The 15,239-nt window shown below is 31.6% G+C and overlaps 2 protein-coding genes across 3 annotated transcripts; one reads left to right on the forward strand and one right to left on the reverse strand.

Annotated features, from left to right (window-relative positions):
- LOC109330563 (cytochrome c oxidase subunit 6a, mitochondrial-like) lies at window positions 4,627–7,650 on the forward strand. Its single transcript, XM_019564795.1, has 4 exons — window positions 4,627–4,792; window positions 5,497–5,603; window positions 6,528–6,570; window positions 7,365–7,650. The coding sequence occupies exons 1-4, from the start codon at window positions 4,681–4,683 to the stop codon at window positions 7,403–7,405; spliced, it is 303 nt and encodes a 100-aa protein (XP_019420340.1). The 5' UTR covers window positions 4,627–4,680; the 3' UTR covers window positions 7,406–7,650.
- On the reverse strand, window positions 8,704–12,496 carry LOC109330543 (uncharacterized protein DDB_G0290685-like). Of its 2 annotated transcripts, none has more exons than XM_019564766.1 (3): window positions 12,369–12,496; window positions 8,872–11,050; window positions 8,704–8,833 (listed from the first exon to the last, which is right to left on the reverse strand). In XM_019564766.1, the coding sequence occupies exons 2-3, from the start codon at window positions 11,009–11,011 to the stop codon at window positions 8,814–8,816; spliced, it is 2,160 nt and encodes a 719-aa protein (XP_019420311.1). In that variant the 5' UTR covers window positions 11,012–11,050; window positions 12,369–12,496; the 3' UTR covers window positions 8,704–8,813. The 2 variants fall into 2 exon arrangements, with proteins under 2 accessions (XP_019420311.1, XP_019420312.1); XM_019564767.1 differs by having other exon boundaries at window positions 8,797–8,830; window positions 8,870–11,050.

The following is a 15,239-nucleotide window of genomic DNA, read 5'->3' on the forward strand; positions in this document are numbered from 1 at the left end:
AGCATACGGATGCGCGCCTAAAGAACCTGTGATATAATTGTATCATGAAGATATGAAGCTCAAGTGGGAGATTGTTAGAAATTATAAATTTCCAATTAAGGTGAGCATCATATATTTGATACAATGATATTAGCTATTTATTTTCGGGGTTACATTATAAGTGATCTAATTAGTGACACCCCTTAGATTTCTAAAAGGTTAGAACGGATATGGGCTTAATGGGTGGATACTCATCAGGTTAACCCATAGGGGATAATGGGAACCCTATAAGTTAACACATCAGGAAGGTTATGGTCCCCAATACACCAAATCATATTCAGTTTTCTCCTCTCCCCATCAGAGTGAAAACGCAAGTACCAAGAGGAATCAGGGATTTGGTTGAGGAAGACCATCATACCACAAAACCTCTTTCAGAAACGTGGATCAAAGGAGCACATTCAGGAACGTGGATTCAGGTATGACATTGCACCATTTGATTCAAATATGTGCGTAAGAATCATTAAATTCAAGATCATAGGATTGGTATTTCACCAATCATAAGGAATTTCCAACATTCATTCCTTACACAAATCAAGTTCTAAATAGGGGGCATATCCTTTATATATACTATGAAACATGCAAACTTTTCTGCATTGCAAAACACAATCTAAGCGTATTTTTGGTTGAGGGGAAAAAGGAAAGAAAGAAAATGGGAGGAATGAAAAAAGGAAGGAAATTTTTTTTACATTCTTTGGTTGCATTGAAAGGAAAGAATGAAAGAAAAAAAATTGTGGGACCTATGTCATTATTGTTTCTCTCTAATATTGGGAGGAAAACAAATAAAAAATTAGATTGACATCGACTATCTCAAAGTATATTATAAACCATGTCCAAAACCAATAACAACGAAGGAAAAATATAAAAAATAAGGAATATTTAATTTTTTTAATTGACATAATATGTTTTCATTAGTTTAAGACATGATTTGAGACATTAAAATCTTTGTTTGAGAAAATTAGTGACAAATGTTCTCATCACTAACTCCATGTATATTTAAAAAATTCATATTTCGTGTTAGTCATACTTATAAATGTCAATAATTTCTTAAAATTCCAAAGAAAATTAACACCTACATGTGAACGTCATTATTAATAAATAATGCGTTATTTTAGTGATATAAATTATATCAGATCCACACAAAACTAAAAGGTAAGAGTGTATATATGTGATAGATATTTATTGGGAAGAACAAACATACACTACGAAATATAACAATTCTTTAATCATAGCGTAGTCATATTATTGGTAGTACAAAAAATAATTAATAATAATAATTATATTATTTTCTCTTCACTTTCTTTGCATTTTCTATCATACTAAAACTTAAAAATCACCACATATTTTACCATTTTCTTTGCTTAATTTTTTTTCTTTTACTTTTCTTTTCTACACCACATGGTGTGAATGTCAATTTTTGAATTACACATAGAACTATTGATTATTTTACTTTTCCTTTCCACTCTTATTTTTACTTTTCCTTTACAAGAAATGTCTCCTAAGTTCAACATTTCTTTGGAGTATAAAAATGTCATTTTTAAGATAATATTTCATTTTCACTTCTTTAAGCAAATTCTCATTATTTATTTTAATAAATTCACGAAAGTGTAGAGGAAAAAAACAAATTTCGGAGTGTGTGACTATTCTTTGCCACAAGTGTTACTCTCATGAATCAAAACATTGGTCTTTTTGGGATATAACAAACATTATACTACTAAACTAATATCTTATTGTTATACTACAATTCCTTACACTCTCACATCTGAGTTTTAGTGAAATTATATAACGTATCTCTTACTTTTTTAAACTTACACAAACAATCTATAATTTTATATACATATGTTACATTGACTACACATATATGAGAGATAAATTTAATTTTTTAAACAAAATATGTTATATTTTCTCTAAATAGTATAAGAACGTCTATTCATTATTTTGGTTAGTTGCAATATAGTATAAGGGTGATTTAAACACACATTCTTAAAATTATTGATGCAATCATTGACTTTTATACTATTTCGATTTGTCTTCATAATATACTATATTTAGTTTGACTTAATTACAATTATCACCATTTTTATATAAGAAATTATACTTATATCTTTTACGAAATTATTAGTATAATATATATAATTATGCATGGTTTTTATACATTAAAAAATGGATAAATGATTTATATAAGGAAATAATGTATATCATGGTGTAAGGAGATAACTCCCCTCTTTAGACTAATTGCCCAATGACAAATGTCCCTTCATTTTTTATATTTTTATTTTCTCTCTATTTTCTCATATTTTATTTTTATGAATAATGATTTTCTTCTCTCTACCAAAGAGTTTTATATTATCTTCTTCACTTTCACTCTCCTCATTCATTTACTGACAATCTCTTTAGAGAAAAATCTGCTTCCACTTCTCATTCACTCACAACACCTCCTTCTTCTCTCTCACAAATATGCATATTCACTCATAAATATGAATATTCTCTCTCTTCGTCTTCTCTTTATCTCTATCTTTTATTCTATGGGAAGAAGAAGAATTTACCCAACAACTCTTTCTCTCTCTTTATTTGTTCTTCACTTGGACAATGAAGGAAATGCAATATTGCAATGAATGATAAAGGAAATAAATATAGAACATATTTTACTTTTCTATGTTCTTTGTTTCTTCTGTTTATGTCCAAAAATTAACGAATTATTTTAAGTGGCTAATAGCTAATATAGTTACGTTATCCATCTTGTACGTAATGTGACAAAAACTCACAGTACATAACTAAAAAACTTAGGACTTACTAAATTATCCACAAAATTGAGAACCTTCTGAGTTGCCATAAAATTGAGGATCAAACTATATATATGAGCCAAAGTTGAGAATAGAAAACACGTATTTAAGGCTATTATGAATAAAGTAGTTTGCTTTGAAATGGTTATGTTTTCATACAACTCAGAGAATTGGTCAACAAAACCTAGTTGATTAGTCCATTTTCCCTCGGACAAACATCTTTTTTATCAACCATGAAGAGTCGTTTTTAAGTAAATCTAATTGTGTTTTTTATGTTGGTTTTGTTTCTAGTAACCAACATATACCTTTCTCTTATTTTGAAAAGATAAGGTAAGAATGTATTATGAGAATTCCTCTTTTTGGGTCCTTTAACAGACAAACCCGATTCTTATTTGTTTCCTTTCTTACATTCTCTTCCCTTTGCACATTACTTGTCTTTTTTCCATTATCTTCCCTTTGCATAAATGAAGCTAGCTCTCAGAACATCTTCATTTGTTCTTCTAATTGGTAGTATCTTAAAGCATTTACAATGTAAATTTTGTCTCCTATCTCTATCAATATGAAGGAATTATTTCATTATTGTTCACTAATTCTTCTTGTATTATCTTCTTTTTTGTATTATTTACTAAAAATACTATAATATTAGTGAAATCGCCTGTACCGAGTCAAAAAAATACATTAGTTCGGTGATAAGATTAGGAGCATTCAACTTCTTCTTGGGTTTCTCAAATAACTTGTTTTCATCAAAGAGACCTTAGGGATAGAAATTTAGATTAGCTGAAGATTAGTGATAAAGATGGATGATTGATGGAATCTCCATAGAGAAGGAGTTGTTGTATGAATTCTTCTTCTTCCCATAGAATAGAAGAGATAGATAATCTGAAGAAGAAGAGAGAGAATGTGCACATTTGTGAGTGATTATAGAGATTTGAGAGAGAGAGAGAAAAAGAAAATAAGGAGGTGTTATGAGTAAGAATGAGAAGTGAAAGTAGAGTTATCGTGGTGAATGAATGGGGAGCTTGAAAGTGAAAGAGATGATATGAAACTCTTGTTATTGGTGAGAGAAAAAAATCATTATTCATAAAAATAAAATATGAGAAAATACAAAGAAAATAAAAAATATAAAAATAAAGGGACACGTGTCATTGTGCAATTGGTGTGAGGAGAAGAATTATCTCCGTACACAAAAAATACATTATTCCCAAAAATAAAATATGAAAAAATACAAAGAAAATAAAAAATATAAAAATAAAGGGATATATGTCATTGAATAATTAGTGAGAGGAGATGAGTTATCTCCTTACATCAAGAGATACATTGTTCTCTTTGTATAATTATACTTAGAGTATATAAGGAGATAATTTATCTCCTCTAACCAATAAAAATGTGACATGTGTGCTATTTTGTTTACTTTTAAAAATATTTTTATAGAAAATGATGAAACATGACACATGTCATGATTTCACTGCAGAAGGAGATAACTTATTCCTTATGTAAGGAGATAGTCCATTCCCTTATATTTAACTAAGGGTATGACTCTAACATCACATTTTGGAGAAGGGAATTGAGTATCTCTTGGTACAATGAGATAAATTATCTACTCCTCCTAATGAAATTATGACATGTGTCATGTTTCATCATTTTTTATAAAAATATTTTATCATTTTATATAAAAATATTTTTAAAAAATAAACAAAATAATACACATGTCACATTTTTTACTGACTAGCATAGATAAGTTAATTTCTTTCCGTTTTGCACGTGCCAAATGCAACTATTTAACGCGTTGGCATTTGCATTCCTAATCTTCGTTAAAGCATATAGAAAGAGATAATAGAAGAGTGAAACCAACCGCTAAACAATGGCGTCATCAATGGTGCGATCTGCTCTTCTTCGAGCTCGCGGAGGAGCTCCTGGCTCAACCGTTCCCAAGCGAAACTTCGCTTCCTCCTCTGGTCATCACGATGATGCATGTTAGTTCCCATTTTTTCTCTTATCCAAATTAATTTCATTCTTTTAGGGTTTTGTTTCATAAATATCTATCATGTGTTAGGTTTTCAAATCAGAATTTTCTTCGGTTGTTATTTATTATGTCACGTTCGGATTGCATTTTGGATAACTAATTTGCGATAGTGTTTGTAGATATATGAGATTTATCTAGTTTGCTCTGATTTAAGATTAAAAAATTTGCACTCAAAATTTAAGATGTTATTGTTGTTGGAATAGATTTGTGCATTGCTTTGATGTTTTAGCGTGATTGAGTTTGTATGCACGTTTTTATTTATTTAGAAAATGATAAATTAATGCAATTTTATTTATAAAACTTAATTAGGCTTGATCCGATGATACGATAGTGAAGTTGCATTTGATTTTCTGGATTTAACCTCAGCGGGTTCTATTTGCAATGTTATATAGCAACAGTTTATTCAGATTAAATAAGCAGAGTAAAGTCATTTTATGTCCCGCCACCCTAAAAGATTTACAATTTCATTTTTAATCCATTTTCTTTCAAATGATGATTTTTCTGTTAAGACTTAAGAAGTTCATATAATAACTTCTGTTTAAGGCTGAGATTAATAGATATTCTCTACCTCATTTGCTTATATTGTTATTTGATTCTTTCATGATTTCTCTTTTGGGTTTTTGTTTTAATCATTTCTCCTGTCATTTGTATCAGATGAGACGGCCAAGTGGGAGAAGATTACATATCTAGGCATTGCTTCATGCACTGCTTTGGCCTTTTATATTCTATCAAAGGGCCACCCACATCATGAAGAACCTCCTGTGAGCTTTCAATTCTACACCCTCTGCAGTTATTTATGATTGTTACTTCGCAATGTAGTTAGAATACATATTATAAGTAAAGACAGGTTATAGATAGAAGGGACTAGATATGCTCTTTTAATCAAATAAAATTGAGCTTCTCAACCGCTCCGCATATTATGTCAACAACATAAGAGACAATAACAAGAATAGCATCACACCATAGCTATTCTAAGCTTCTAAATTCTAATGTTTGAGATTTCATCTTACATATTCAAGTCTTGCTCTCTAGCCTATGACAACAAATAACATCATATACTGAACACACTCATATAACTTTTGACTACTTGCCCTTGTTGGGACTTTTGAACTTAATTGAAAGATACTGCTCCAAAATATTGGGGCATGCCCAAGTTCTGCTAAATATACATAAAACTCTACTTCCTTTGTCAAGTTGTCTCTGAATTCAAATAACACATCACACGTCTGTAAAATTACAGAGCTTTGTTAGGTATATTGACCTGAAACAATCCGTTAATATTAATCTCTTCAAATATTCCTGTTTAACTGAAGGACTTGACTTTAGTGAGTGGTTTATGTTCTCTATGAAGCATCAGATTCTGAAAAACCTACCTGAATAAACCCACAGTTTATCAACAATTATTATTTGGACAATGGGTAAGAAATGAAAGACTTGCAAGAAAAACACTGCTAATTCCCAATGAGTGAAAGAGCCAAATCTGTCCACATAAGCTAGAAGGCATTTCATTTATGATATGCACAATCAATCACTATTTCATGGCAAAATTTGGTCTGTAATCTATATTCAAATAACCTACTGTTTAATTTTATAATTTATTCTAATATAGTTCATCTTTAGGATTTCTTTTTTCATTAATGTGGTGTTTTTGTGTGAAACAAATTCTAATTCCCTTGTATATGCAGGCATACCCATATTTACATATCCGCAATAAGGAATTCCCATGGGGTATATCTCTTTCCATTTGATATTTATATTGCCTTCTCCAGCAAATAGAAAGTTCTCCATAAATCATTCCATTTAATTATTTGGATTGGTTGTATTTTTCTGTTCCTTTAGTGCTGGGAATACTCATTAGTTTAGTTCAAGTCTTTTATTCTATTTTTACTGGTTCAGTTGATTTGTTTTGAGTGTTTCAACTGTAGTAGATTATTATGTAAGAGTTGGCACATACTACCTAATATTTCTAATAGTTTGCTAGGGCCAGGCCATCTATATTTTAACTATGAACAGTTGCACAATGCACAGATGTTCTCATTTGTGGTCTCTTTTTTATTGTACTATGTATTGTGGTATGTTTTGGGATGTGTTGCCAGTATTCAGAATTACATGATCCAATTTTCAAAATTACAAGGTGGGGTGTTGTAGTAGTTGCCATTTTATGTTTGCACTAAAGAATTTGTTATTGCTTTGAGTTCTTACATCCTGCCCCTGATTCCTCACCCGGCCAAAATTTCTTAGCCACTCATTTTTTGTTATCACTTCTCAGTTGATATGATCATCATTCTCTATGATGATCATTTATGCTTATACATGTTATTGTTAGGTTGTGTAGACTAGTGCCATATTTTTTCCGATTTTATTTTACACATTGTGGGGGTTGCTACTAGGAGTCTAAAAATACTGTTTTCATTTAGAATTTATCTGTTACTAGGAGTCTAAAGATACTTATGCTTTCATTTTGAATTTATCTGTTGATCTGAGATTCTAGATCGTTTGTCATGGCTCCTTTTGATAAACAGGTCCAGATGGGCTATTTGAAGTGAAGGACCACGACCACTAAGAGTATTGGTGGTTTAATCGTTTCTTCTATGAAAGGTTCAGAAACACTGATGGTTTTAGTTTGGTATTGTTTATTGTAATGTGACCTAGAACTTGCACTTGGCAAGGTTGTTTGTCCATTTTTAGCTCAATCGTTCCCATGGCTGGAGCAAAATAAAATCCGAAACAATTAGAGGCCTTTTTTATACCAATTTTTGATGTTTTGGTTTTGAGGAAAGTAATATATGGTGCTACCTATCTTTTGCATATTTTGGAGTTAAGCAATGATAAGGCCTGATATAAGAATAATGACAAAACCTTCAAGGGTACAAGTCACTTTTCAGGGATTATGCGTATGAGGGCTTTATTATGTAAACTTTAAAGTCTTGTGTTTATTTCCTTTTGCAGCCGTCATATAAATATTTGACATAGATGATCTATTCCTGTGCACAGCGATGCACGATAGATATTCAACCATTTCACTCTACAAACTCACACTGCACGCATGTGATACTTAAAATTAAGTGTAATTTGAGACACCTTTTTCTTATATTGATTGTTGAATTATTCTATAGTTTCCAAACGCAATTTCAGCATAAGAACTAAACTAGACAATGAACACCTTTAATTAGTGAGTGTTCTGTCATGTACGGATTAATGTGAAAACGTAATTCATTAAAAATATTTTAGATCTATACATAAGGAAAAGTCAATATCTCGATTCATTAGCAGTAATCCACACGAGGCTTTGCATGCGGCGTATTATTTTAAATAAGCTGAAATGCATATTCTTTGTTAGTAGTTAGTACATGTTTGTACTAATAAAGTTTTTATTGTTGATCAAAAAAAAAAAGTTAGTACATGTTTGTGGTATTGTGATTGTTTGGGGCTCAAGATAGAGAGTTGATGCAGAGACTCAAATATTAAACTTGATAAATCATTTCTTGTAATTACGTTGCCTGTAAATATTTAAAATTTCATAATCTCAAAAAAAATTCAAAATTACAATGAAAACTCTGCACCAATAACTACTCTTGAAGGATGATCATTGCACATCTTATAACAGTGGTGAATGTGTAACATTATTATTTTCCTTTTGCCTAACTAGTCTAGAACTGCAAGTGACATTTTACCATGCAGCAGATATGATAGCTTTCTTAATATTTGTCCTTCTGTTCTTTTAAAGTTATTTGTCCTTCTGTTCTTTTAAAGTGATAATTTATTGCTTCCATAAAATGGTTCCTGTAACACACAAAAAACAGTAGATGATTTACACGAATAAAAGTAATATTTCTAAATTCCTGTTCTAACTGGACCCTATGAAAAATGAAAACAAATATTTAATAGCATATTAGCTAAGTAAAGAACAATACATGGCTCAACAATACTTTTTGTTGTTGTTGAAAGTAATCATAAGGAGCAGGCCACAATTAATTTATTTGAATTATCACTCTGCAGCATCAGCATCAGCATCAGCATCATTTTGATTGTTTTCTGCATTTGTTTCTGGCAAAGTTCCCAAATCTATGATCGATTCTTTAACATCCTGAGAGGTTGATGAATCAGAATCCCCTTGATCATTGCTATCTCCATCTGAGTGTTCAGTTTCCACTTTCTCTTGTTGTGACTCCACTGATCTATTTTGAGCATCACCTTCATTTTCATTAGTCTTGTTCTCATTCTCATTCTGCACTGTGTCACCGCTATTATTGTTTGAGGATTCAACTTTCTCTTCATCAATAGCATTGACTTTCACTTCATCCTGACTTTCCTTCTCATTATTTTCGTTGCCATTCGACCCGTTTTCATTGGCATTCTCATTGCCATCCGAGTTATTCTGGTTGGTATCATTGCTATTTTCTGAGTTTGCAGACCCCTCACTGTTATTCTCAGATGATGTATGGGAGGAATTGTCTTGGCTGGCATCTTTGTTATCATTGGTACTTCCATCACTGCCATTCGAGTTATTCTGGTTAATCTCACTGCTATTTTCCGAGTTTGAAGATCCCTCATTGTTTTGTTCAGATGAAGTATGGGAGGAATTGTCCTGGCTAGCATCTTTGTTGTTATAGGCAATTCCATCACTATTTGTAATGCCTTGATCAGTGTTTACCTTGTTGATATTGTTTTCCGCGCGTAGGGATTCATCTTTTTTCTCTTCAGATGAAGTATCAGAGGAAGTGTGTTGAACCTCTCCGCTAGCATCTGTATTGATAATTGTATTAGAGGATGTAACATTTTCTTGTGTTCCTTCCTGGTCAGAATTGTTGTTGGTGTTTCCATTATCAACAGAATTACTAGTAGATTCTTTATCTTCTCCATGATATGCATTATTGTTATTGTTTCCTGCGGAAGATGTTGAAGTGGAATCATCCTGGCTCCCGGCTGCACCACTGTTAGGATCTTCAGTTTTCGACATTGTATTGTCCTGGTTGGAGTCCTCTGCATCAGAGTTTGAGTTTTCTGATGTTTCATTCTGTTTTTCAGCTGTGTAAGATCCTGTGTCATTACCATTATGCAATGATGAATCCACAGTTTTTAAGACATTTCTCGCGAGGTTATTCTGCTCTTGCTGCTGCCTATTCGATTCTGACGTGGAACTCTTCTCTGAATCATTCTCATTCTGTGCCTTATTCTCGGCACCATTTTCTTTGTTGTTTGTTGTAACACTAGAATCAGTCACTTCAATAGTTTGAGTACCACTTTTCTCAGACTCCAACTCAAACTCATTTTTGTCCTTTTTGTCTAATTCTTCTGTCTTGCTAGAACTTTCATCAGAATTGTCTTGTGTTTTATGGTCTACAACACTTGATGCATTATCTCCTGCATAATTTTCCTCTATGGACTCCTCATTTTTCTTTTCCTCATCTTGAACCTTATTTTCTGATGAAACCTCCTCACTAATCTTATCATTATCGTCTCTCTGTGCTGCTATTGAATTACTCTCGTTCTTCTCTTCTTTACCATCTTGCTCATGATTTTCCTCCATATTTTCCTTCACTTCGATTTCGTTTCCATTAATATCTTCATTCTCCTTATCTGATGTCTCTTTATTCTCTTGCTGACTCTTATCCTCTCTACTTTCTCCACTTTCTTTGTCCTCCAATTCATGTATATTTTCTTCATTTTCCTTTACTATAATACTATCACTCTCATTGTCTTCCAAATTGTCTTTCTCATTATGCTGTTCACTTTCCGTGTCGGCTCTATCATTTTCAGAACTCTCTCCAATTTCTAGGTCTACCAAATCTTGTTTTTGCTCAGAATTATCTTCATCGTTACTTTGTTCTTCCTCTTTTTGCTTTAGGATTTCATCTACCACACCATTAATATCGTCCAATTTGGTTTGCTCATCGTGCCTGTTCTCGTCTTCATCCTCATCGATCTCCTTATGCCTTGCATCTATGACAGAAGTTTCCTCGACATTAGGATGGATGTTCTTCCTCCCTAACTTCACAACCTCACGGCCAGTTTCCGTGCTTTCACCATCAGACTCTTTCTTATCATGAGAGTGTCTAACTTGATAAATAAGCCAGACACAAACTCCTAGCAAGAGACATATTTGTAAAGCATGCTTAACTTTGAAGCCTTTCGATCTCTGATTCCTCCTGGGAGATAATCTGAACATGCTTAAATATTCCTCACCCTTCAAATTTTACTCCTTTCCCTGCACAATAACAAAGTTTGAACTTCAATTTCAGTCGGGGATTAGCAATATCAACAAGTCAAATTCAAAATCTACATATAATAAATATTAAGTATATTGAATGAAAATGAAATGAATAACAAATAAAATAAATTTATGTTTATTAGAGAAATGAAGAATGATTTTTAAAGATGAAACACCTAATAAAATATCTTATTGTGGAATAATAAAACTGCAACCTCAAAGAGGTTATTAATAAATGTAAATTATATCGACACTCCCTGAGTTTTAGCAAAATTACATAAATCATCCCTCACTCTTCTACCCTTATACATACTTTCATTACACTGACCACTCGTGTATGAGAAATAAATGTAATTTTTTGAACAAAAAATGTGATAAATATAATTAAGTTAAACAAAATATGGTATATTATTTGTAACAAAAAATAATAAAGATACGTTGATTTGTGTATTATTTGAATTTTTTCTCACAATATATCATGTTTTGTTTAACTTAATTGCATTTATCACATTTTTTGTTTAAAAGATTATACTTATGTCTCATGCAGGGGTGGTCAGTGTAATGAAAATATAAAAACTAATGAAGGTTTGTGTACGTGTAAAAAAAAATAGTGATTTATATAATTTCACTAAAACTCATGTGTGTCAGTGTAATTATCTCTATTAATAAATACAACTACTGGACTAAACAATATCTTGTTTAATATTTCATCCATAATATGTATATACCAATTTGTAAATTCTGGTATTTTAGAAATATCTTTCACATAATATTGTCCAAGTTTTATAAAAATCAAGATCACATCTATAACTACTCATTAATAAACAATAAATCACCTTGTGCATGGTTTTAAATGTAAGGAAATTTTATGCATTCATATTCTAATTTCCATACCACAGTACAATAGACATGTGCACCTAATCATCAATAATAATAAAACACTGTATCATTTTTAATTCTAAGAAGATTATGCATTCATATTCTAATTCAAAATCAGTAGCCTTAGACAATGCATCAATAAAACAGCAAGAACAAAAAAAATAACAAATTTTGAAGTAGGATATGCTCAGGGGCATGCACACGTCTACACAGATCTAGACTTGCTTGCTTTGCATTGCAATCCAATTAGCAATTTCTAGCATACAAAAATTGTTGAAGCACCCAATAAATATTAGATATTATTATGATTAAAAATAAGAAGAATCACATAATAAACATGTAAGAAACAAACACTGAGAATTCAACAAAGATGAAGGAAGAATTGTTTTACACAATGGAATGATGGGCAATGCTTATTAGATGTAGTTGCACTCACAGGGCATAAGACATGTATGTAGGCTTCTTCTTCCTGCATGCAACAATTAATTAGAGATGAATAAAATGGTGTTTTTTCTTCTTTTGGAGTTTGTGTTAGTGGAAAAAATGCTTCTGGATCTCACCATTTCCCTGCATTGGAATGGAAAGTGATGGCTGACATTTCTTAGTTATTTATAGCAACTCAATCCTAGAAATTAAATACATTTATTACATAATAATATAGATATATTTAGAGTATTAATTTTGTACCATATAATAATTTCTCAGGAAATACAAGCACGATGAGCAAAACATTGAAGAAAATACGATAATTAAATGTCTCATATTTCTTTCTCTCTTTACCAAACCGCAAAGATAGTGTTTAAACTTTGAATTTAAGTTGAACTGGAAACAATGACCTTCATCATACCAGATTCAATTCACATTTTACTATTTATGAATCAATTTTTATTTTTCAAAATCAATATAGATTACTGATTAGAAAACCTTTTTTAATGTTGGAAGTTTATTTAAAAACTGAATTTTAATGAAGTGTAACAAGTTGCATATTGCCTAAGACAAAAGCCTCAAGAAAGTTTATAAGCTAAAATACATGATACACATACTGGCAGAATACTTTCTCTTAATTTTTATTAGAGATTCTGGTAAATTGATCCTTAATCTAGAATCATATTTTGTGAGAGGTTTATTCATTAATATCAGCATGATTATAGCTTAAACGTTTTGCATATCGAAGGATATATACTTTCTCTTACAAGCTCTAATAAATACAAGCAAATAAGCAACAAAACCACAAGATGGCTACAATCAATGGATTGAGCTTTCTTGTAACATAAGTGGTTGGGGTTGTGGTTCTAGTACTATGGATAACCACGTGTTTTTCTATTTTGCTTTTGTTAATTGGCTTAATATTACCATTTACAAATAATTTAACTTTGAATATTAATCTTGTTGGAAAATTGTGAACACTCATTTTTGTTCGACCTATAAAAAACCCAAAACTCTTTCAAATAAAAAAAAAAATAATTTATTTCTACGAAAAAGGAAAATGAATAATAAACAAAAGGTTTTCTAAAAAATAATAATGAATAATGATAAATAAAAGATGGGTGAATTAAAGATTTGATTGAATTATCAGATAAATTAAAATTTTGAAAATATGTAATTTGAATCATATCATATCAATTTGATTAAGTTGCATGAATTACCTTGATAATAAGTAAATCTTTAAGTATTCAACAAATCCTATCAAATTGATTGCATCATCATATAAATAAAGTAAGGATTACAATTGTATCATAAAAAATAATATTGAGATTGAGTATTAAATATCTTATGCGATTTTTAAAGATCATTTCTGCCTAATGCAATAATCATAACATGATTTGAAATCACTACAATATTTTTATGCCTAAACACAAGATTTTGACTAATTTCGATTTTAAATGCAAAATATCCTTAATGCGTTAAAATAAAATAAAATAAATCAAAAATTGATTATGAGAAAGAATATCTCCCTCTAATTCTCTCCAAAATAATAATGCTGAAGATTTGTTTTAAAAAAGTCATGAGCATAATCCTCTACTATAAATAAGCAGTGTAGATTCATGAAAAAAATGAGGATTCCACACAAAAAACACTAAAAAAATAAGAATTCGATGCAAAAATTATACACAAAAATCCCTCAAAAAAGAGCCTGGCACGTTGAGAGAGAAAAGGTTGCCAGAGTTTGCAATCTAGTGTGAACAGACACACAGTACAATCTGCGTTCTTATTCTCTGAAGACTTTGGTCTTCCTTTCCATATACCAGTCTGCATATGCGTTGACTAGCTACCCCAAACCAATCAAATATCAAAACATCATGCAGTTGTAGTACACTCTGTCGCCCATATTACTATTCTTGTGTGACTAGAAGATAATCTACATCTGAGTGTGTCCTTCCTCATCCAACACGTACAGATCTACCACATGGTCATATTCTCCACACTTAGCAATGTCGGCTAATCTGATTCCGACACGTAATCGAGACTAGTAAATCATACACAAAAAACACTAAAAAAACAAGAATCCGATATAAAAATTACACACAAAAGTTATACACAAAAAATCGTCAAAAAAGTCGTGCACGTTGAGAGAGAAAAGGTTGCTAGAGTTTGCAATCTTGTGTGAACAGGCACACAATATAGTCTGTATTCTCATTCTCTGAAGACTTTGACCGTCCTTTCTACATACCAGTCCCTATATGCGTTGACTAGCCACCCAAAGCAATCAAATATCAAAACATCACACTGTTGCAGTATACTTTATCGCCCATATTACTATTCCCTTGTGAACATAAGATTATCTACATCTGAGTGCGCCCTTCCTAATCCAATGCGTATAGATCTACCACATGGTCATATTCTCCACATTTAGCAATGTCAGACAATCCAGTTCCGACACGTAATCGAGTCTAATAAATCATTTTACTTCCATTCACATTGCTGGACTTAGACGCCAAAACATTTTCACGTTGCTGGACTTAGACGCTAGAATGTTCTTTCCAAAATTCACATTGTGAGACTCAAGTAGTGACATGTTATGACATCACTAAACTTTCATCACGACAAGCTCGGGAACTGCCTCAACAAATCCCTAATTCACTATGGCAAGATACGAGAACTGCCTCAACAAATCTCTAGTTCACTATGACAAGACGCGATAATTGTCTCAAAAAATTCTCAACACGAGTGCCTCAACAAATCCCCCGTTCATTATGGCAACATGAGTGCCTCAGCAAATCCCTGGTTCATTATGATAACTCGGGTGCCTCAACAAATCTCTGGTTCTTTATTGCAACACAAGTGCCTCAGCAAATCCTTGGCTCAT

The sequence above is a fragment of the Lupinus angustifolius genome, chromosome LG17 (genome assembly GCF_001865875.1).
Source record: "Lupinus angustifolius cultivar Tanjil chromosome LG17, LupAngTanjil_v1.0, whole genome shotgun sequence".
Classification (NCBI taxonomy): domain Eukaryota; kingdom Viridiplantae; phylum Streptophyta; class Magnoliopsida; order Fabales; family Fabaceae; genus Lupinus; species Lupinus angustifolius.

What these genes read in the sequence shown, in the direction of transcription:
- LOC109330563 (XM_019564795.1), top strand. Translation starts at nt 4,681, where the DNA reads ATGGCGTCATCAATGGTGCGATCTGCTCTTCTTCGAGCTCGCGGAGGA. An exon ending in CACATCATGAAGAACCTCCT is followed by an intron (nt 5,604 to 6,527) that starts GTGAGCTTTCAA and finishes TTGTATATGCAG; the next exon opens with GCATACCCATATTTACATAT. An exon ending in CAATAAGGAATTCCCATGGG is followed by an intron (nt 6,571 to 7,364) that starts GTATATCTCTTT and finishes TTTGATAAACAG; the next exon opens with GTCCAGATGGGCTATTTGAA.
- LOC109330543 (XM_019564766.1), bottom strand. Translation starts at nt 11,011, where the DNA reads ATGTTCAGATTATCTCCCAGGAGGAATCAGAGATCGAAAGGCTTCAAA. An exon ending in AGAAACAAATGCAGAAAACA is followed by an intron (nt 8,834 to 8,871) that starts ATCAAAATGATG and finishes GATGCTGCAGAG; the next exon opens with TGATAATTCAAATAAATTAA.